Genomic DNA, 23,245 nt, shown 5'->3' with positions numbered 1-23,245 from the left:
ATGGCCCTCTGCAATGACGGGGCTGCTCAACGCGCTTTTTCTTAATTACCTGGGCGGCCCTGCAGGCGGCAAACTGCAGCCTCCACTCTCACGACCACCATCGGTTATCAGTTTGTAAACTCGAGGGTGTGGAGGAGGGGGAAGGTGTGCGCACGCGCGGAGCGGCAGCCGACGGGGCGTGCGGGCGCACGCGCAGCAGAGCTGCGCGGGTTGCGTGCCGCGCTTGTCCTGCTCCCGGCATGGGTCTCCGGCTGCTGCTGCCGTCTCTGCTGTCGCTGCTGCTCGCCACTCGGCTCAAGCTAGGTCAGTGTGTTGGCCTGCCCTCATCCGCTGGCGCCGCTTGTCCAGGAGGCGCTGGGAAAGGGCCGGGCACTCCGCCCTGGTAAGGAAAGGGACCGTGGCCCTTCTGCCCGCTGTCTGGATGTGCTTGGAGTGTCTGGAGGCGCCCGCTCTGGGGAGGTGGTTAGCAGTTCAGGTTGTATGTACCTCACCGCTTTTCTTAAATTTCTGACTTGTTACTTTGGAATCTTTCAAACGTAAAAAAGTCAAAGAGAATATGACGAGCCCCCTATGTACTCATCGCCCAGCTTAAGCAGCTGACAATTTGTGGCCAATCTTGCTCCTTTCGAATCCCACTTTTCCCCTCTCCTGGAGCTTTTTGAAGTGACTCTAGGCATTGTACAATTTTTTCATACATATGCAGCTTGAATAGTCAGAAGACACGAAGGAAAATTACCATACCCTTTCCCACCTAAAAAATTGACGAGTACGCCTTAACATCATAGCCACTCTGTTCAGATTCACCTATTATCAATGTTTTAAAATTTCAGTTTGCTTCTTAAATTAGGATCAAAATAAAATTTACACTTTGTAGTTGTATGTTTCGTAAACCCTTTCAATCTGAGATTTCCTTGCTTGCTCCTCTTTTTCTTGCAATTTATTTGTTGAAGAAACTGGAAATAGGTGAAGTCAGTGTGAGTGTGTCAGAATGAAAAGAGGGCCAAAGACAGGATGCTGAGGAACATCAAAAGAGCTGGACTCTGCCTTTGAGGAACTAACTTATAGTGCTAGACACCCTATCTTGGGAACCATACCATGAAGTGGTACATCAAGCCAGAGAAATGTGGGCTATTGAAAACAGCACTGTAAGGAGACCTGGATCTAGGCCTGTCTCCTGCTATCCATCTCTTTAAGTCATTTTTCATTATAGGGTTTGCTCATGTGAAATAAGATTGTAGCAAAGATCCTTTTTATTCTATGGTTTTCTGAGGCATTCAAACAAGCCTAAAGGATAAAGGAGCTCATTTAATCATTGTGTACTTGTAGTAGGTGCCAGGGATACACTGGCAAAATAGATGTCCCTTTCCTTCTGGAGCATATGATGTAATGGTAGGAATCACGAAAAATTTATGAGTTGAATAAGTAGAGAGGAAAAGACAGAGAAACAACATAAGCAGAAGTATGGGTACAAAGTGTTACATGTATTTCAGGGTATAGTGTCTAGATTTACCTAGCTGGGACAAAGCATTGCGTAGAATAAAGAGGTAAGTGAAAACCTACCTACCATGTGCTCAACATTTCACACTTATTATTATTATTATTATTTTGAGACAGAGTCTCGCTTTGTTGCCCAGATTAGAGTGAGTGCCGTGCCATCAGCTTAGCTCACAGCAACCTCAAATTCCTGAGCTCAAGCAATCCTACTGCCTCAGCCTCCCGAGTAGCTGGGACTACAGGCATGCACCACCATGCCCGGCTAATTTTTTCTATATATATATATTAGTTGGCCAATTAATTTCTTTCTTTATAGTAGAGATGGGGTCTCGTTCTTGCTCAGGCTGGTTTTGAACTCCTGACCTCAAGCGATCCTCTAGCCTCAGCCTCCCAGAGTGCTAGGATTACAGGCATGAGCTGCCGCACCTGGCCCACACATGTTATTTTAATTCATACAGCTACCACCTAAGAGATGGATGTTATCCCCATTTTATAGATGAAGACATTGAACCTCAGGTTAAGTAATTTGCCAAAGGTCAAAGTCAAATTTTTAAGCCTCCATGTTGTGTTTTTTTTGTTGTTTTTTTTTTGAGACAGAGTCTCACTTTGTTGCCCAGGCTAGAGTGAGTACCATGGCGTCAGCCTAGCTCACAGCAACCTCACACTCCTGGGCTCAAGCGATCCTGCTGCCTCAGCCTCCCGAGTAGCTGGGACTACAGGCATGTGCCACCATGCCCGGCTAATTTTTTCTATATATATTAGTTGGCCAATTAATTTCTTTCTGTTTATAGTAGAGACAGGGTCTCGCTCTTGCTCAGGCTGGTTTCGAACTCCTGACCTTGAGCAATCCTTCCGCCCTCAGCCTCCCAGAGTGCTAGGATTACAGGCGTGAGGCACCGCACCTGGCCATGTTTTGTTTTGTTATAACATGGATATTGCATATGATCCAAATATTGTTTTATATATATTAATGTATTACTGATAACTCTCCTTTTTCACTTCAGGTAATGGACAGGCTGCTAGCATGGTCCAGCTGCCAGGTGGGAAATTCCTGATGGGAACAAATTCTCCAGATGGCAGAGATGGTGAAGGGCCTGTCCGGGAGGTGACAGTAAAACCCTTTGCAATTGACGTATTTCCTGTCACCAACAAAGATTTCAGGTACATCCGGTGTTCTTCCAGGAGGAATATAGGCCCTTTCTAATCTCTTCCCTAATATCTAAAGGGAATCTAGCTTATTCACTATCACATATCATCTTTGCAGTAATACTATGGGATACATGTTATCTACATTTTTTCAGATGAAGAATCCAAAGTCCAAAGAAGTTTGACTGACTCTCTCAGTTAGTACACGAGCTGGGCCTGGAACTCAAATCCCCTGACTCTTCAGCCAGTGCATCTTCCATTACACTGGGCATAGCACTGAGAAATACAAGCAAGTCAAACACTAAACAGAAACCTCTTCTACAGCAGGAAGGGATTAGGAGAAGGGTCATACTACCTGAGAGTTCCTTAAATTCCGTTTATTAATATATTGGTTGAAGGAAATGGCTTTGTTTTAAGGGTGAGACATTGTGGTTCCAGTTCAGTGTAAGAAGCCATGTTGAGCTGCCTCAGTTTCCCTAAGGGCATATGTTTCAGGTAGGCTAAAGTAAAAATGATCCAGAAGATATCTCTTACCTTCATATGGTACAGGGGGAAATATATACATATAGAGAAAAAAAGAGGGAGGAAGAGAGAAATATGGGAGGGACAGAGGAAGGACAGGGGACAATAAGGCAAATGTGAGAAATGACTTAAATATTACATTTGTGGACTTAAACATTTTCAAGATGAAGAGTTGTAAGAAAAAATTGATTCAGGAGGCACAGACGAATAAGCATAATGATTGTTAGTATAATCCTCAGACCCTTGGACCCAGTGACTCCACCTCCAGGGCTTTGTCTTAAGGAAGAATTAAGGTTGTCAAAAACAAGTAGTTCTAAAGATGATATTGTAAACTAATGTCTTAATAATTTAAGGATCACTCAATGTGTCGTATCAATATAACACAATACTTAATAGTCATTAAAATCTTGTTGAAAAGAGTTATAAGGCTGGGCGTGGTGGCTCACGCCTGTAATCCTAGCACTTTGGGAGGCCGAGGCGGGCGGATTGCTCAAGGTCAGGAGTTCGAAACCAGCCTGAGCGAGACCCCTGTCCCGACCCGCGGGACCTTCTGTTACTCGCGGGGGCGAGGGGGACCGTGCCTGAAAGAGATGAGCGAGAGAAAGGAACGAGACCAAGCGAATGATTGTCAAGGTCTACTTTACTTGGATTTTTAGTAGGTTTTATATACAGAAAACAAGGAAGTAGAAACAGAAAAATAGAATGGGGGAATAATGAGGCTTTCCTGTGGGCTGATCAGCCCCAATCAGCATCCCAATGGCACCGGAAGCTCTTTGTGATGGATCACTCAACCCCAACCTGGCAGGGGGTTGGGAACAATTGCAGGTGGCATGCCCTGGAGCAAGCATGGCATGGAATACATTCTTCTTGGAACTATAGCTGGGGGGCTGGGTGCTATTTTCCCGGACGAGGAGGCCCATGCGTAGGGCAAGTTATAGGAATGTGAAGGGTCTTAGTCTCCAACATCTCCCCCTATCTTTATTAATATGAGGGAGATTTACACAGGTTGGTGGAGAGCCTGTCTTAGGCTACGCGATGGGCTTCCGCGACCAGCACCCCAAATATAAGATCGATCTGGCGATCGAAATGTCGGTGAGGCCTCTGTCTTAGGCTATGTAGGTGGCATCTAGCTCCGGCACTTCTGATTATGAAGTGTGCCCCCGGGCATGGACCTACAATATTCCCGTCATGGAGTTACCTCACAGCTGGCGGGGTGTGCACCTGGTACACGGCATCGCGATAATCCCGTCATGGGCGTCTCTACAGCTTTTGGAACCAACTGCGTTCCATGTCTGCGGCAAGGTCTGAGAAATTTAGACCTTCTGTGGCTGAATGGGGAGACTCTTCATGGAGGTCTTCTCTGGAGCCTCTTTGTTCTAGCCGTTGGTAAAACACGGAGACCGATTTTTGTGTGGCTGCGTCTACCTGCGACTTGACAAAGTTGGTTAGTTTTTTGAATGCCCAAGGCCTAAAAGTGAGAAGCAACAAGAAACCTATAAACGGCCCTAAGACACTGGGAAGCAATGTGGTTAGCCAGGGGGATGTGGAAAACCAATTTTGATACCATGCCTCACTTTGTTCCCTCTGTTTCTTTCTATTTTCAAGGCTTTGTCTAACTTTCTCAATGCTATCTTCTACCAGGCCTGTCTTATCTGCGTAGAAGCAGCATTCTTTTTTGAGTGCTGCGCACAAACCTCCCTCTTGGAGGAACACTAAATCTAAGCCTCTTCTATTTTGTAACACTACCTCAGAGAGTGAAGCGAGGGACTCTTTAAGATATTTTAGACCTTGCTGTAGCTCTCGGAGGTCATTATCGATGGCTATAGAGAGCTGTAGGTATTGTTGATTGGAGGTGACTAGAGAGGCTATGCCTGTTCCAGCCCCTGTGGCACCAAGGCCTAGAACAACTGCGAGTGTTATGGCCGTGATGGGCTCTCTTTTTTCCCGGGGCATTGTGGTGCCTCGCTCCCAAAACTGAAGTAACTTATTAGCAGGATGTACAGTGAGTCTGGGAAAGAGCATGACTAACACACAATACTCTCTATGCTCAAGAAACGTTGCAGAGACTACATACGGGGTAAGGCCAGAAGAACAAGCAAAATAGGAGGTGTTAGATGCCTGAATATACTGAAAAGTGGAGTTGACAGTAATTGACTGATTGCATATTTTCTCTAAGGGTGCGGGAGGGAGCATCCTTGGGCTAAGAAGGCAAAGACTTAGGCCTGTGACTTGGCTGAGCGTCAGGCCATCATGGGTCTCTAGACCCCATCTGAGTCTGCTGGTGTCATTAGTAAATAATGGCTCACCAAAAGTAGCGATGCCTTTATAGAAGGGAGGCCGGGGGGAGTAGCATACCCAACATTCCTGATATTCTGAATTATTGGCCTCTCGGATGGTCCTGACAGAGGCGTTGACTAAGGAGAGAATTAGTTCTGCTGAGGAAGGGGGCCCCTCGGGCAGGGTAGGTTGGTATAGGGAGGTGCTGAGCGGAGGAGGGGACACAGTTGGGGAGGAGGGTAGGCCCCTGGAGGGACCGTGAGGTCGAGGTGGGTGAAGGTTGTTATTAGGGCCTAATGCGACCGTAGGACCTCTGGGGAGGCTTTTAATTAACTTGATTTTAAATGTGAGACCAATATCTCTCCTAGATATGTAAAGTCTGAGCCCCCATTCAAATCCCCTGGACTGGTCCCAAGAAGCCTTTTTTCCAGCTTCGGTGAATGAAATTAACAGGGGGTTGCACCACTGGTTGCTACACTCTTTTTTAAAGGGGACCGGACCGCTGTTGAGGTGGTATGGGGAAGGGGATTTTCTTTTAACTGTTATATAGTCCCAGGAGGAGGAGGGGCTCTAGTAAGTATCGCCCGTAGTCTCACAGCCCCAGGAGGCACAAAAGAAGTCAGGGGCATAGCCACATGCTTTAGCAAGAGAACGGTCTCGATGAACCCCAGGGCAAACATATATAGGGGCCATGGTTAGATAGGTTCTTCGAACCCCAGAGCTACAGCTTGGCCGAGAACTGGTGTCTCATTTTCTCGTGTTAATGGGTTTTACCTGTGGTGCAAAATGTGAGGGCGTGCCCCAATAGTCATGGGCTCTAAGGGCCAACACGCATAGGTCGACTTCTAGTGGATTTCATGGTGTAGTGGCGGAGAGGTGCGAGGAGGAATTGGCAACGTCTCCTGCCTCATTAATTATTTGCCATGTATAGTTGTAGACCTGGTGGATGTTGGCTGTGGCGGTGTTTTTGACCGTGACCAGAACTAGGCACAGGAGGATCAGCATCTTCTCTCGGGGAGTCATTGTATTTCTGGAAGAGAACAGAATTAAGAATTCTTCTCAGGGGATTCCCTGGGTGGGTTATATAACTTAATCGCTCTCTCTGGTAGCCATCTGGCGTTTTTTGCCTGGGTATCATAGATGCAGGCATGTCCTTTTCTCTATATGAGGACAGGGTCAGGCCCCAGCCATTTGCCTGTAAGCGGCTCCTTCTATAAGGCCTGTGCATAAGTATCCGTGGTGGATGGGTGCCAAAGGCGGTCGGCAGCTGTTTTGCCGGCAGTGTCAAAGGTGAGAAAATTTAAAATGAACAAGGCATGATTAAGCAGGGTTTTGGAATTACCTGTCAAAGGGTACAAAATTCCTCCTCCCGATTGTAGTTTGGAGAGCATATTTTTTAACGTCTGATGAGCTCTCTCTACAATACCTTGGCCCTGAGGGTTGTATGGAATGCCTGTAAGATGTTTAATACCTAACTGAGCACAAAAACTTTTGAAGTTAGAGTTGACATATCTTGGGCCATTGTCAGTCTTAATAACTTTAGGCTGAGGGAGGGAGGTGAGACAGGCTATAATATGGCTGATAACGTGGCGGGTGGCCTCGCCTGTTTGTAGGGAAGCCAAGATAAATCTACTGCAAGTATCTATAGAGACATGTACATATTTAAGCTTTCCGAAAGGGGGGTAATGAGTGACATCCATCTGCCAGAGCTCCCCAGGGATCAGGCCGCGAGGGTTGACTCCTAGGTGTGGCTCAGGGAGAAGGGTAAAACAAGCCCTGCATTGGCGGACGATTTCTCTGGCCTGTTCTTTAGTAATGGAGAATTTAAGCCTGAGGGTATGGGCGTTGAGATGGTGTAAATCATGAGCCTGGCGTGCAGCGCAGACAGGATTAACAGTGATATTGTGAACAGCGCCTGCAACGCGAGTCGCCTGATCAACAAGATTATTTCCAGCTACTAGAGGCCCAGGAAGGCCAGTGTGGGCGCGAATATGGCCTATAAAAAAGGGCGCGGAACGGGAGTGAATGAGTCCTTGTAGTTGCTGGAACATTTGAGTGGTATTGTTGGAGGGCCGAATATGAGGCACAGTTTCCAAAGCGGCGACAGCATGAGCAACATAAGAACTATCAGTATACAAGTTAAATGCTGACTGATCTACGTATTTGAAGACTGCGACTAAGGCTGCTAACTCAACGAGTTGAGCAGAGGAGAATCTGGTGGGAAAACTGCGGACCTGGCCATTAATGCTATAGGCCGCGGTGCCTGAGGAGGATCCATCGGTAAAGACTAAGATGGCTCCTGGAATGGGGGAGACTTTTGTTTTTTTGGGAAATATTACAGGTGTCTGATAGAGGAACTGAATTAGTTTATCAGGGGGGTAATGATTATCTAGTTTGCCCTGGAAAGACGTACAGTTAACCGCCCAATCATCATCATTTTGTATTAGCCACCGAATTTGAGAAGCATTATAAGGGAGTATTATGATATCTGGATCCTTTCCAAAGAGCTTAAGGGAGTTTTTTTGCCCCAGGCGAATAATCTTAGCTACTAAGTAAGGGTAGGTGGGAAGGACTTTAGGGGAGGAAGCCGATAGGTGAACCCAAAAAAGAGGCTTGCCCTGCCAAAAGAGTCCCGTGGGTGAAAAGGGGGTGGGGAGGACAATAAAGTACAGGTGGGAATCTGGGGAGAAGTAGCCAATGGCCTGGGCATTTATGGCCTGCTCGACCAGATTAAGCGCTTGCTGCCCTTCTTTAGTTAGGGAGCGGGGAGAGGTTGGGTCAGTATCTCCCTGCAGGATGTCAAATAGGGGTTTTAACTGTCCTGTGGTGAGTTTTAAATATGGGCGAAGCCAATTAATGTCACCTAGAAGACGCTGAAAATCATTAAGGCATTGAAGAGAGTCTTTCTTGATCTGTACTTTTTGGGAGAGGACCTTATTGGGGAATAATTTAAAACCTAGGAACAGGTGAGGGGGACAGACCTGAATCTTTTTGGGGGACAAGCGGAGGCCTCGAGCTTGTAAGGCCGAGACAACCTGCATAGTAACTTGATGTAAAGTTGCCTCGTCGGCTCCGGCAAAAAGAATGTCATCCATATAATGAATTATATATATTTGAGGATGTTGAATTCTAAAAGAATCAATTGTCTGAGCTACATATTTTTGGCAAAGGGTAGGGCTGTTGGCCATGCCTTGAGGCAATACTCGCCACTGGAAACGCGGGGAGGGTCTTATACAATTTACTACCGGAAGACTGAAGGAAGACTGAAGGCGAAGCGCTTACAGTCATCTGGGTGCAATGGTATGGAGAAAAAGCAGTCTTTCAGGTCAATGACTATCTTATAGTAGCCTCTGGGGATAGCTACGGGCGAAGGCAAACCAGGCTGGAGTGCCCCCATGGGAACCATAGTTTGATTAACAGCCCGCAAGTCTTGTAGCAGCCGCCACTTGCCAGTCCTTTTTTGAATGACAAAAATAGGGGTGTTCTATGGTGAAGTAGAGGGCTCTATGTGTCTAGCAGCTAATTGTTCCTGCACCAACGCTGTAGCTGCGGCTAGCTTGTTAGATGGGAGGGGCCACTGATTGATCTAGACAGGTGAGTCACTTTTCTAAGTGATTTTATCTGCCTGAAGTGCAGGGGGATCAATGGCCCTTATAAAAAATGTTTTTTGAACTCTAGTCCTGATCTGTCTGATTTAGGGGGGGTGGTCAGGGGTGCTTTTAGTCCCTGACCCTCTTTGCCTAAGCCCTGTCTTGGGAGGAATCCCTGTTTAAGCATTTGGCTGGCTATAACTTTATTGGGGCTACACATAATGACATTTATCTGTGCAAGGATATCACGCCCCCATAAGTTAACAGGCAGGTTTGGGACTACAAAGGGTTGAGTGGTGCCTTTGTTTTTCTCAGGGTCTTCCCATGTTAAAATTTTGGAGCTCTGGAGAGTATTATTAGACTGTCCTATACCTTGTAAGTGCGTAAGGGAAGGCTGTAGTGGCCATGATTCGGGCCAGGCGTCCTGGGCAATAACTGTGGAATCGGCGCCAGAATCAAGAAGGCCTTTAAAAAGTTTACCATCTAACTTTAACTGCAGGGTGGGTCGTTTTTTGGTGATAGCTTGGACCCAATAAAGATTAGAAGAGCCAGGACAGGAAGCACCTCGGTTAGAGGCGATGGCTGGGAAGGATGTATTAAGGGGCAAGGGCAATACCTGAGCTAAGCGCTGTCCCTTAGAGACACACACAGGGCCAGTAAGCGCGCTGGCTAAGATGTTAATCTCCCCGGTAAAGTCACTATCTACTATGGAAGGGTGGACTATGAGTCCTGCAAGAGTGGAGGAGGCTCGGCCTAGAATAAAAAAGAACATATTAGCCGGTGGGGGTCTAAATGAGCCAGTAGGCAAAATTTGAACACCATCTTCAGGTTTTAATATTGTGTCGGAGGAGGCACACAAGTCCACTCCTGCACTCCCTGTGGTGGCTCGGAGCAGTCTAGGGGCTGGGGATCCTCTTGTCGGCTGTTCTCCGAGGCCGACTGAAATTGAATAGGACGAGGGGCCCGGGGCTGGCCCCTCAGGCCGTTTCCCGAAAGGGGTGGCAAGGGATTTCCAAGGGCATCGGTCTTAGAACGGCACTCACTAGCCCAATGGTATCTCCTCTTGCAGCGAGGACAGAGGGAGGGGGGCCGAGTTGGCCTGCCTGGTGGTCCACTGAGGTTAGGGGCAGCAGAGGAGGTGGCTAAGGGACACTGTCTCACAAAGTGCCCTGGCTGACCGCACTTAAAACAGCCTCTCTGTGCTGCAGTGCCTTGAATGGCAGCCCCGACCGCAAGCTGCACAGCCTGCGACACCTTATGGGCGAAGGGGTCAGCATCATTACACATTTTAATCATGTCATTAAGGTCTTTGTTTTTAAGTTTGCCCCTGAGGATGGCCCTGCAAGCGCTGTTAGCATTTTCATAGGCCAATTGTTTAATAAGTTTATTATTGCCATCCTCCTGTCCGAGGGTTCGTTCAGCAGACTCTAAAAGCCTGCCCACAAATTCACTAAAGCCCTCCTGAGCTCTCTGGGTGATTTTTGTCAGGGGAGTGAGAACAGATCCCGTAGAGGGAAGTGTTCGCCAGGCGCCGAAAGCGGCTGCGGCGGTCTGAGACAAAAGCCCAATTGGGAGTCCCCTTTGGCGCTGTTCAGTGGCAAACTTCCCTTGTCCGCTAAGTTTTTCAAGGGTCCAAGAGGCAGAATTGGGGTTTTTTAAATTATTAGTAGCCGTAGTTTGACAACGGTCGAGAAAATCGGCCTTTTACGAGAGGAACTGCCCGCGTGAAAGGGCTGCTTGAACCAGCCTGGTCCATTCTCCGGGGAGCGGGTAGCCGCCTCCCGAGGCTGCCTCTAGGAGGGAGTAGGTAAAGGGTGCATTGGGCCCATACGTCCTAACAGCAGAATTTAATTCTTTTAAAGTCTTAAGTTTGAGTCTGCAGAACTCAGTAGGCTCTGCAGTGGGCCCCGGGACTGCCTCCTCTGGGGGGTCATCACTATCACTTTCCCTTTCTCTCCCTTCCGTATCCTCATTATCTGAATCTTGGGGCGGGGACTGGCTCGAAGAAGGGGCGGCAAGGTCTCCTTGCCTATTAGACCTGGTAACTACCGGAAATGCTAGGGCTTTATGGGAGGATTTTAAGGATTTTTTATTTAAGGTGGCGTGTGACTGGGCGGTCTCTTGACGTGGGTGGCTAATGAAGACCGACTCTTTAAGCGTATCTTGGAGGGAGGACAAGTCTTTGGAAAGCTGGGCAAACTCTTTTTGAAGTTGTAAAACATCCTTTAATTGCGTAACCCTTTGACTTAAGTCTTCTTTGGTACGCAGAAGTAAGGGCATTGTAAGGGGAGGCATTAACGAAGGTGCGCAAATTTGGGGCGCGTAAGGAGGAGGCCATTCGGGATTGTGATATTGGGCCACTTCCTCTCTGAGGGTTGCCTCTTCGGCGGGGTCGAGGGACTCTCGGAGGGGTTGTTTTTTGAATACCGGGTAATTAAATGCATGAGGGGCTGTATCCTCGGGTAAGGGAGGATAGAGGGTCTTGGTGTCTGGCCTACTAATCGGGGGCTCCTCTCTAGATGTTTGGAGCTCAACTGAGGGGTCCTGAGGGGGCATATTAATACAAACTGAGGGGCAAGGAGAAGGACATATTGGTCTTAAAATTATTAGGAGAAGCTGGCCCTTCGGCTGTCTTTAAAGACGTTCCCGAAGCGGACCGCGACACGGGTCGGAGGCAGAATTCTGCTACTGAGAGCAGCTGCTTTTTGTTGGGGTCTGAATCTGCCCCTTCAACAATATCTCTGATTAGTCCCCAGTACGAAAAAACAGATACAGGGACGGCATCTGGGCCCTGACTTAGAAGTAAATCATTTAAATCTCTACCTACTTTTTGCCATTTCTGTGGGTGAATCTCAGGTCCACCAATAATAAACCAAGGACAAGCACGATCAATGAACACAAAAAACTTTACTAGATCCTTTTTCTTAACTCTAATTCCTCTCTCTCTGAGTGAGGCCTTGAGATCCTTAATAAAAACGGCCTCTTTAGACAATGAATGGCCCATCTCGATGGGGTGACAATGTAAAAATTTACTCACCAGACCGTCGACTCTGTGAGCGGCAGAACCGTACCTCGAGCCCCACGTTGGGCGCCACTTGTCCCGACCCGCGGGACCTTCTGTTACTCGCGGGGGTGAGGGGGACCGTGCCTGAAAGAGATGAGCGAGAAAGGAACGAGACCAAGCGAATGATTGTCAAGGTCTACTTTACTTGGATTTTTAGTAGGTTTTATATACAGAAAACAAGGAAGTAGAAACAGAAAAATAGAATGGGGGAATAATGAGGCTTTCCTGTGGGCTGATCAGCCCCAATCAGCATCCCAATGGCACCGGAAGCTCTTTGTGATGGATCACTCAACCCCAACCTGGCAGGGGGTTGGGAACAATTGCAGGTGGCATGCCCTGGAGCAAGCATGGCATGGAATGCATTCTTCTTAGAACTATAGCTGGGGGGCTGGGTGCTATTTTCCCGGACGAGGAGGCCCGTGCGTAGGGCAAGTTATAGGAATGTGAAGGGTCTTAGTCTCCAACAGACCCCGTCTCTACCAAAAATAGAAATAAATTAATTGACCAACTAAAAATATATATATACAAAAAATTAGCCGGGCATGGTGGCGCATGCCTGTAGTCCCAGCTACTCGGGAGGCTGAGGCAGTAGGATCGCTTGAGCCCCGGAGATTGAGGTTGCTGTGAGCCAGGCTGACGCCACGGCACTCACTCTAGCCTGGGCAACAAAGTGAGACTCTCAAAAAAAAAAAGAGTCTCAAAAGAGTCTCAAAAGAGTCTCTTTTGAGAGTCTCAAAAAAAAAAAAAAAGAGTTATGAGATGTTAAGTGAAAAAAATAACTTACAATACATAGGGTGTGATCCCATTGTTGAAAACTATATATATATATATATATATACATATACATATATATATAATGTTTATGCATAAAGAATCTGAAAGATGAGACATTACATTAGTTAATGGATTTTGCCCATGTTTTTTATTTCAAAATGAAAATAATTCCAGAAAAGCACCTTATTAAAGCTATTTGAAAATCCCTGGGTGAATTGAATGTCATGATGGGATGATAAAAAAGAGAGAGAAAGAAGAGGAAGAAAAGAAAAAAACCCTTGGGTAGGGCTAGGGAGGGAGAATCTAGAAGGATATATCTTTTAGTTAGTGTGATAATGGATGTTTTTAATTTTTTTCTTTTTACCTACCTGTATTTACCAATTTTTCTGGAATACAATTTACATTGCTTATATATGATTTTAATAAATAATTTTAAACAGGATAGTTAAGAAGGAGAAATCACTTCTGATTAGGCTTGTACCATTCATAACAACCAGAAACAACCAGATAAATGGATGTACAGTATGCATTCTTTTATATTGCAAATTATGACCTATTAGATGATGAAAATCTAATATCATTGCCAACAAGTCCCTAAACTTTGCCTAGAATCCCATGACTTGTCTCTGTTTCTCTGGTAAAAGATTCTCAAACTGGGCCAGGCGCGGTGGCTCAAGCCTGTAATCCTAGCTCTCTGGGAGGCTGAGGCGGGCGGATTGCTCGAGGTCAGGAGTTCGAAACCAGCCTGAGCAAGAGCCAGACCCCGTCTCTACTGTAAATAGAAAGAAATTAATTGGCCAACTAATATATATAGGAAAATGAGCCAGGCATGGTGGCGCATGCCTGTAGTCCCAGCTACTTGGGAGGCTGAGGCAGAAGGATTGCTTGAGCCCAGGAGTTTGAGGTTGCTGTGAGCTAGGCTAACGCCACGGCACTCACTCTAGCCTAGGCAACAAAGCGAGACTCTGTCTCAAAAAAAAAAAAAAAAAAAAAAAAAAAAAAGATTCTCAAACTGGTGAGATGCTATGGGATTGGTGAGTAGCTGTTGCTACAAAATCTCCTGATCACCTCCTCCATTCTCAAAGCCACTTTGATGGGTGAACAATGTCTTCTCATATCAAAGTCCCGGAACAGAGGTGTACTGTTAGCCCAAGGACAGCAATCCATCTTACCCTGGCAATCTGCTTGCTGAAATTTAGTAAACCATTCCAAATTATATGAAAATTCATTCTAAAATCTTAGTATGTTATTTTTATTTGACTCAGGGTCTTTCATCTGTTAGATAGAGTTAATAACTATAACACCTGTTCTATCTTCCTACCATGATTGTTGTGAACTTAGATATGGGTAAAGACCTCTCAGAAAAGAGACTCATTCCCCAACCTTAAATTTCCTACTCAGTGGCTTTATTCATAATCTCCAAAAACTGGAGCTAACACACATGACCTTTAACTGGTGACTGTATAAACAAAACATGTTATATCCATACAATAAAAAATAATTCATCAAGAAAAAGAAACATGGCTCACGCTTGTAATCCTAGCACTCTGGGAAGCTGAGGCGGGCAGATTGCTCAAGATCAGGAGTTCGAAACCAGCCTGAGCAAGAGCGAGACCCCCATCTCTACTATAAATAGAAATAAATTAATTGGCCAACTAATATATATAGAAAAAATTAGCCGGGCATGGTGGCGCATGCCTGTAGTCTCAGCTACTTGGGAGGCTGAGGCAGTAGGATCACTTGAGCCCAGGAAATTGAGGTTGCTGTGAGCTAGGCTGATGCCACGACACTCACTCTAGCCTGGGCAACAAAGTGAGACTCTGTCTCAAAAAAAAAAAAGAAAAAGAAACAGACTACTAATAACAGCAACAACATGGATGAATCTCAGAAGCATTTTGCTAAATGAAAGAAGCCAGACCCCAAAGACCACATACTGTATGATTTCAATTTATGTGACATTCTGGGAAAGGCAAAACCATAGGGACAAAAAATAGGTCAGTGGTTGCAGAGGCATGGGGGAATTTTTTGGGGTGGCTAATGGACCTGTTCTGTATCTTCATTATGGTAGCGACTGCTTTGTCAAAACTCACAGAACTATACACTAAAAAGGATGAATTTTACTGTATATGAATTACATGCTAATTTAAAAGAAAATCTCCTGCTCAGGCTTTCAGGTTAATTCCTTGGTGGTCGTGAAAACTCTATGGTGTGTGACTTATAGCAGCAGTGCCCAACATTTTTGGAACCAGTGACTGGTTTCATGCAAGACAGTTCTTCCCTGGACAGCGGGTAGGAGGGGAGAATGATTTGGGGATGATTCAAGCACATTACATTTATTGTGCAGTCACACCTCTCTGTTGATGATAATCTGTATTCGCAGCCACTCCCCAGCACTAGCATCACCGCCTCAGCTCCACCTCAGATCATCAGGCATTACATTCTCATAAGGAGCACGCAGCCTAGGTCCCTCGCATGCGCAGTTTACAGGAGGGTTTGCCCTCCTATGAGAACTCTAATGCCACCACTGATCTGACAGGAGACAGAGCTTATGTGGTGATGCAAGCAATGGGGAGCAGCTGTAAATACAGATGAAGCTTCATTTGCTCACTGCTCACCTCCTGCTGTGCAGCCCGGTTCCTAACAGGCCACGGACCAGTACCAGTCCATGGCCTGGGGGTTGGAGATCACTGTACGGGACAAGGATATATGAGGTTTCCTGGAGTAGGAGAGGGTGGGAGTGGGGCATGGAACCGTTTCAGCTGAACCAGGTGGAACATCTCTTTGCAGGGAGTTTGTCAGGGAGAAAAAGTACCGGACAGAGGCTGAGATGTTTGGGTGGAGCTTTGTCTTTGAGGACTTGGTCTCCAATGAGCTAAGAAACAAAGCAACCCAGCAAATGAAGGTGAGAGAACCTGGTCTTGCCGCTGGGGGAATGGGAGTGGGACTTGGACAGAGCATCCCATTGCCATATGGGGTCACCTGGGCCACAGTGGAGAAGTAGATGTGAGACTAGAGACAGAGAAGAGCAAAAGAAACCCAACCTGGGCCGGGTGTGGTGGCTCACGCCTGTAATCCTAGCACTCTGGGAGGCCGAGGCAGGAGGATCGCTCAAGATCAGGAGTTCTAAACCAGCCTGAGCAAGAGTGAGACCCCATCTCTACTAAAAGTAGAAAGAAATTAATTGACCAACTAAAAATATATACAAAAAATTAGCCGGGCATGGTAGCACATGCCTGTAATCCCAGCTACTCGGGAGGCTGAGGCAGAAGGATTGCTTGAGCCCAGGAGTCTGAGGTTGGTGTGAGCTAGGCTGACGCCACGGCACTCACTCTAGCCTGGGCAACAAAGTGAGACTCTGTCTCAAAAAAAAAAAAAAAAAAAAAAAAAAAAACCCAACCTGGAAGAGTCAGATGAATACACACTCCTAGGAGGTTAACCCTGAGGTAGTTCTTGCATAGAGAGACTGGTGAAGATCCACATCAAGATAGGGTTCAAGATACTTCCTGAACCAGCAAGAGAACATCTTGACAAGATGTCTAGTAAGGGTGGTGAGATGTCACTCTTCAGAGATTCCAGCCACAGCCTCACTTCAACCAGCCAGGTCTCAGCTTGAAGTTTCTGTCCTGCTTCCTGTGGCTCAGTCAGTCGTGAGTCAGCGCATATTGCAGTCATGTTCCTTCTTTTTTGCAGTCTGTTCTCTGGTGGCTTCCAGTGGAAAAGGCATTTTGGAGGCAGGTAAGCATTCATTCCTCTGCCTCATTTTCTCACCCTGCTTCTCCTTTTCTCAAGGCCCAGCTTCCTTATACCCCTGGCATATCTAGGAATACTGAGTTTAAAGGATAATAGAGGAATTTCAGGGAAATAGCCAAGCAATCCTGTTTCCTCTGCCCTAATCTTTTACCCTGTTGCCCATCCTATTTCTCCCTTTAGTCTCATGTAGTCTCTTCTGACCCTGGACGCTCCTCACTTACCAGACCATCTCTTCTAACTTCCTTGCTCCATCTAGTGGTAAAAGCTGAACTCAGGCACCCTAAGCCTAGCCTTCCTCAGTCTTCGTGAGCTCGCAGAAGCCTGTCTCACTTCACCCTGGCTGTCAGCCTGCAGGTCCTGGCTCTGGCATCCGAGAGAGACTGGAGCTCCCGGTGGTACACGTGAGCTGGAATGATGCTCGTGCCTACTGTGCTTGGCGGGGGAAACGGCTGCCCACTGAGGAAGAGTGGGAGTTTGCTGCCCGAGGGGGCTTGAAGGGTATACACATGCCAAGGCGACTTCCCTTTATTCTCTCCATTCCACCCTCCATGGGGGGCTTTAAAGGGTGGGAAGGGTCTACGTTTCCTAGAACAATGCTTAATAAGATACCTATGGTGAAAGACCAGTTGGTGTTTTTTTCTTTCTTTTTTTTTAAATAGGGTCTCGCTTTATCGCCCTAGGTGGGATGGGTGATCATAGCTGTTCACTGCAGCCTTGAATTCCTGAGCTCTAATGATCCTCCCACCTCAGCCTTTTGAGTAGTAGCTAGGCATGGCTACTACAGGCATGTGCACTACAGGCATGTGGCACCATGCCCAGCTTATTTTTTTTGGTAGAGTCAGGGTCTCACTATGTTGCCCAGGCTGGTCTCAAACTCCTGGCCTCAAGCAGTCCTCTGGCATTGGCCTCCCAAAGTGCTGGGATGACAGGCGTGGGTCATTGCACTTGGCCTTTTTTTCATTTTTTTTTTTTTTTTTTTTTTGAGACAGAGTCTCGCTTTGTTGCCCAGGCTAGAGTGAGTGCCGTGGCGTCAGCCTAGCTCACAGCAACCTCAAACTCCTGGGCTCAAGCGATCCTCCTGCCTCAGCCTCCCGAGTAGCTGGGACTACAGGCATGCGCCACCATGCCCAGCTAATTTTTTCTATATATATATATTCATTGGCCAATTAATTTCTTTCTATTTATAGTAGAGACGAGGTCTCGCTCTTGCTCAGGCTGGTTTCGAACTCCTGACCTTGAGCAATCCACCCACCTCGGCCTCCCAGAGTGCTAGGATTACAGGCGTGAGCCACCGTGCCCGGCCTTTTTTCATTTTTAATCCATCTCAGACCAGTACATCTATGAAATACCATAAAAATTAATAACTGGAAAAATGAACTGAAAAACCAGATATAAAATCTTTTATTGTTAGAGATTCCACATTTATGTTACATTTCAATAAATATAATCAACTACATAGCATAGGGGAAAAGAAGAATTACCAAAACTACACATCTCTTCCACAGAGGTGCAGGGATTGATTTAAACTCATAACTGTCATTCTATAATACAATCCTAACTACACAAAAAGTTACAAAGCCAGGTGAGGTGGCACATGCCTGTAGTCCCAGCTTCTGGGGAGACTGAGGCGAGAGGATCATTCAAGCTCAGGAGTTTGAGGCTGCAGTGAGCTGTTGGCCACTGCACTCCAGCTTGGGGCACAGATTAAGACCCCATCTCTTAAAAAAAAGTTATGAAAGTGAAAATCAGTTCCCTACATTAAATACCTCTATATACTCTTTGATCACCAGATACATCGATAAAGTATAACAAATGAGATTGCTTCTTAAGTGTTCATTTATGAAATCTAAGTCCAGTTAACACATTTCTCAATGCTTACTGAATTTCTGTGCTTACCTTGACATGGACTGGTAACAAATAGTTCACAGACTAGCACTGGTCCCAGAACCATGCTTAGAATTGCACTGCCCTGCAGCAGGTTAGGCAGCCAGGGTCTCCTAATGCGATATAGTGAGCAGAGGGGATGGGCATGGGAAATAAAAGTAAGTAAGCTCATGCTTTTTTCTCACTATCTCCTAACTTCCTTTTGGTCCCCTCATTCTTTCTGCCCTTTTTCTTCCCCAACTCTTCACCTCTCCCTCTTCTGCTGTCTCCTTCCTCTCCTGGCAGGTCAGGTTTACCCATGGGGGAACCGGTTCCAGCCAAACCGCACCAACCTGTGGCAGGTAAGACCCATGCCTCCTTTCACCAAATATTGATGGAGACTTGTATAGGCCAGGCACTGTGTTAGGCTGTGGGATCCCGCAGGCTTGGTGTTCTAGTGGAACCCATAAACTGGCAAAGCAAAAGACAACGTTTGTAAGGACTATATAGTAAAGATTTGCAGAGTTGGGGAGGAAATCACTGCCTGAGGGTGCAGGGGATGACTTCATAGAGAAGGTGACATTTGAGCTGATTGGAGTTTGTCAAGTGAATAGTGAAAGAAAGGGCATTCCAAGCATAGGAAACAGCACAAGTGTCTGGCTTTGCTCTGTGTGTTCAGAGATATGACAGATCCAGGGAGGCTGGAGCACAGAGAAATGGGGGTGCGGGAGGTAAGGTAGAGAGTGGGCTGGGGGCAGATTATGAAGGGCCATATGTGCCAAGCAAGTTTTAGATTTTACCCTCCAGGCAGCAGGTAGCTAAGAGAGGTTTTTAAACGGTAGTAACAGCATCACTTTGACTTGGGGAGATGCTAATTGTTGCTAATTTGTGCAGGACCAGATGAGGTCCAGCCACAGTGGTGGCAGGAGCCTTTGAATTTAAGGCTGTGGCATTGGCCTAGGGGACTATCAACATTTGAACTGGGAGTGGAACCAAGAGAGGGAGCCAAACAGGAGAGGCCTGTCTGGGAAGATGCACAGGGTTTGGTCATTAATCAGATGTGGAGGGGTGGGCAACATGCTGGTGGTGCCACCATTATCCAGAGTAGATAATGTGCATGTCAGGGGTCTGAGGGATAGAACTTGACCAGTTTAGGATCCGCGTAGCTTGAGGTGCATTTGGGTCATTTCTATGCTTAGTCAGAAGTTGAAAAATAGAAGTCTGGAGCTTAGGACAGAGATCTGGGTCAAAGCAAGTGGTTTGAGAGTCCAGCATGCCTTGCATACCTTGCTGGAATGATGTCCCCCAGGGAGGCCGTGTAGACTGAGGAGAGCACAGCCCCACCATTGAAAAGGGCCTGAGGGTTAGACTGACCTTTTGGACGACCTTAGCTTGGAAATCAGAGCTTTGCAGAAAGACACATCTGACTTACTCACTGTTTGATCTTTGTTAACTAAACTATTTTGAGCCTCAGTTGTTAGTTTTTTAAATGGAGGCAATACCTGCCCCACAAAGTTGTGAAGATTAAATTAAAAGAGCTAAATGGAACCGACCTAGCACATAGTAGTATTGAGTAAACTTTAACCCCTTCATCTTCCCTTTTGTAAGAGCAGCTTCTGTAGAGTGGTGGCAGCAGAACCCCAGTTTTAATGAGAAGAACCATAAACAAGTTGAACAAATTGCATCAGCAAATATAGGTTACTTTTTCAAGAATTTTGGTGGTAAAGAGCAGGAGATAGGGAAGGCTGAGTTCAGTCTGTTGAAAGTAGAGGGGAAGGAGATGTTGCAAGAGAGTACAGGCAGGTGTCAGAGATTCCTAAGAGATTCCTGAGAGGCTGGCGGGAGTAGGCCCTTGCTCGGGCAGAGGGTGCAGGACACAGAGGAGGGAAGGAGTAGCTTCTCTTCCAAGGCACCATGGCTTGTGGGGTTCGAGCAGAGGGTGGAAGTTGCTGAGAGTGGAGAAAGCAGGAGTGGGATGGGCTTGACATGGACCACCATGGGCACAGGGAAACACACACTCTTCCTTATCCACCTGGGGAGTCATGGTAGGGTCATGAGGTGACTGGTTTGGGATATTGGGATAGTAACCTCAGGTCACTGCTCCATGCCCTCCTCCTACCCCAGATGATACAGCAAGATGACCTTGCTTTTCCTCTACATGGGCAGGAGCACCTACCTTGGGACAGGATGGTACATCCTTTAGCCTTCATTTCTCCCACCAGGGAAAGTTCCCCAAGGGTGACAAAGCTGAGGACGGCTTCCACGGAGTCTCCCCGGTGAATGCTTTCCCCCCACAGAATAACTATGGTAAGATTTCTCATCAGGGTGTTCTCAGCGCTTATGCATTGGTTGCGGGGATCATTCTGCCTGATAGATGAGGCAGAGAGAAGCACCTCTCCCCACCCCAAGTTTGCCCCCCAGGGGCTTAGATGGGGAGGAGGGGTGGTTTGGTGCTTCCTAGCCTGGGACTGACCTGCCTGCTGTGCTACAGGCCTCTATGACCTCCTGGGCAACGTGTGGGAGTGGACAGCATCGCCATACCAGGCTGCTGACCAGGACATGCGCGTCCTCCGGGGGGCATCCTGGATCGACACGGCTGATGGCTCTGCCAATCACCGGGCCCGGGTCACCACCAGGTGAGGGGCTTGGTCCAAGGGAACGCACAACTCAGTAGCTGGGGGCTGAGGGTCCAGGTCCTGGGCAGTACCAGAGCTGTGTTGCTTGTTGGTGCTGTCCCTGCACCCCTACCTCCACCAGGAGATGTGGGTACAGAAAAGCAAGTAAGCAGAGTTTACCATGAAAAGCACAAAGGCCTCTGGCAACTTGTGACTTTTTCCTGCCAGCTCTTGGCACCAATGGAGACTGTTCGGCATCTTAATTATAGGGTTTCTCCTCTTGTCTTCACACCTAGGTGGGCAGGTAGAAGGGAGTGGAATGTCCATATTAATAGGTCATGGCCAGTGATCATGGAATTATGGATCCTTCAAACTGATGGACACATGAAAAATCATTATTTTACAATCAAGGAAAAAAGGCTCAGGGAGGTGCTGGGACCCGCTCATTTCACATGGTTGTCTAGTGGTGGCACCTGAATGGTAGAGTCCCTGTGTCCTGAGTTTCCTTCTGGGACTCTTTCTACTCCATCCATCTGTAGATTTAATTTGGTGGATATCTCTGCAACTCTTTCCACCCCTGGATTTCTTGAAGACTGGAGAGTCCACTGTTTCTGTGGCCCCTGGATATCAGGGTTGCAGATGTTTCTGTGACACATGGAAACCTCTGGATTTTCCTCGCCTCCCTTTTCAGGACGACTAGTAGAGAAAACTGGGTTTGCCACAGATTCTACCCCTGAAGCAGTGGTTGGCCTTGGGCAAAACATTTCAGTCTTTCTAGAATCTGATTGTGGGTTTGTAAAATGGGGAAGGTATCCTGCCTTCCAGAGCAGTTGGGAAATGGGAAATGAAGGCCTATCTGTGAAAGTTCTTCAAAAATAGGAGATGCCAATTAGTGCTATGAATTCTCATTTCTTTCTGACAGGTTTGTTCAGCTGAGTCTAAACTACTAACAGAAGTTATTAGTCACTGTCCTTCCTGCCCTCCATGCAGCCTCTCAGGGCCACTGTCACTTCCCCCACTCTGTCCCAAGCCCCTCCTTGTCCCCTTTCCCCAGGAGTGGCACCCGCTCAGGACCTGCCCTTGCACCAGGCTTCTTTCCAGACCATGCCCTCCCCAGTCCTCAGGTGCACCAGACCCCAGCAGGCCCGAGGGTTTGGGGAGGGAAGTTGGGTGAGCCCCCAAGCCCCTTTCTTAAGGAATGTTCATTCTCGCTCCCTCTCTCTGGTGGCAGGATGGGCAATACTCCAGATTCAGCCTCAGACAACCTTGGCTTCCGCTGTGCTTCCAGCACAGGCCGACCACCTGAGGAGCTGTGAGCCGCCATGCACAAATGAGTAGAAGTCCTCCGTGGTACCAGCGTCATTCCCTGGCCAGACCCCAAACACTGCCAGACTCCAGGCTCTTCAACTTCAGCCTCAGGAAAGAACTCTTTCCCCTTCCCTGCCCCTCTGTGGCAGGCGCCTCTCCTGCCAAGGACTGAGAGGATTCTAACCCTCACAAAAGGGCTGCCACTGTCTCTTGGAGAAGCGGCCCAACTTATCACCTGTGGCTGGGAGCTGGGTGTTTCTCTCAGAGGTCAAGCATTAACCATCGAGGAGCCAAATATGCAAACAGTTGGAACAGAGTGCTCTGAAAGGCAGTTAGTCAAAAATCTTACAATCTATTCCCTTTCCCTTTTTCCCTAACTCAGGAGTCTAAAATTGTTTCCTCAAGGCAGAATTTCCTCGGCTCTCTCTGTTTCCCCAACAAATTACTGTAGAAGGAAGATGGTTTCTTCATTTGCCTCATCTGTAGTATTCCCTTCTGAAGGAACCTAATTTCCACTCTGTGTAAAAGCAGTCACATGGGCTCTTTAAAGCACGATGTCAGTCTTAAAGGGTCTGGGAGAACCGAATGATTTACCAGGTGAAGCTGTGCATTGTGGGAGTCACAAAGTAAATAACACTCCAGAAAGACAAATATCATCAGAAGCTTCCCCTTGTATTGCTAGTTACATAAGGGCTGTAAGTATGTATATGCCTCTAAAAGCATGTCCCTGGAGAGTAACCTGCTCACGTGGCATCACTGGATGTTGTCCGGTTAGTAAAGTCTCTGATTGTGTATCTCATATTTCTGTATCTTTTCTCCTCACCCCCGGACCTGAAGGGAAG

The 23,245-nt window shown here is 47.1% G+C and overlaps 1 protein-coding gene across 1 annotated transcript; it reads left to right on the top strand.

The window, feature by feature from the left end:
• Positions 1-51: 51 nt before the first annotated feature.
• Positions 52-23,202, top strand: SUMF2 (sulfatase modifying factor 2). The gene is made up of 9 exons (XM_012764104.3): positions 52-303; positions 2,499-2,655; positions 15,655-15,769; positions 16,558-16,602; positions 16,965-17,115; positions 18,787-18,842; positions 20,703-20,787; positions 20,972-21,116; positions 22,327-23,202. Exons 1-9 carry the CDS (start codon positions 240-242, stop codon positions 22,409-22,411), a joined length of 903 nt encoding a protein of 300 aa, XP_012619558.1. The 5' UTR covers positions 52-239; the 3' UTR covers positions 22,412-23,202.
• The last annotated feature ends 43 nt before the right edge of the window (positions 23,203-23,245 follow it).

The sequence above is a fragment of the Microcebus murinus genome, chromosome 19 (genome assembly GCF_040939455.1).
Source record: "Microcebus murinus isolate Inina chromosome 19, M.murinus_Inina_mat1.0, whole genome shotgun sequence".
Classification (NCBI taxonomy): domain Eukaryota; kingdom Metazoa; phylum Chordata; class Mammalia; order Primates; family Cheirogaleidae; genus Microcebus; species Microcebus murinus.
The sequence above is the reverse complement of the archived record's forward strand: the minus strand, read 5'-3'. Positions and strand labels throughout refer to the sequence as shown.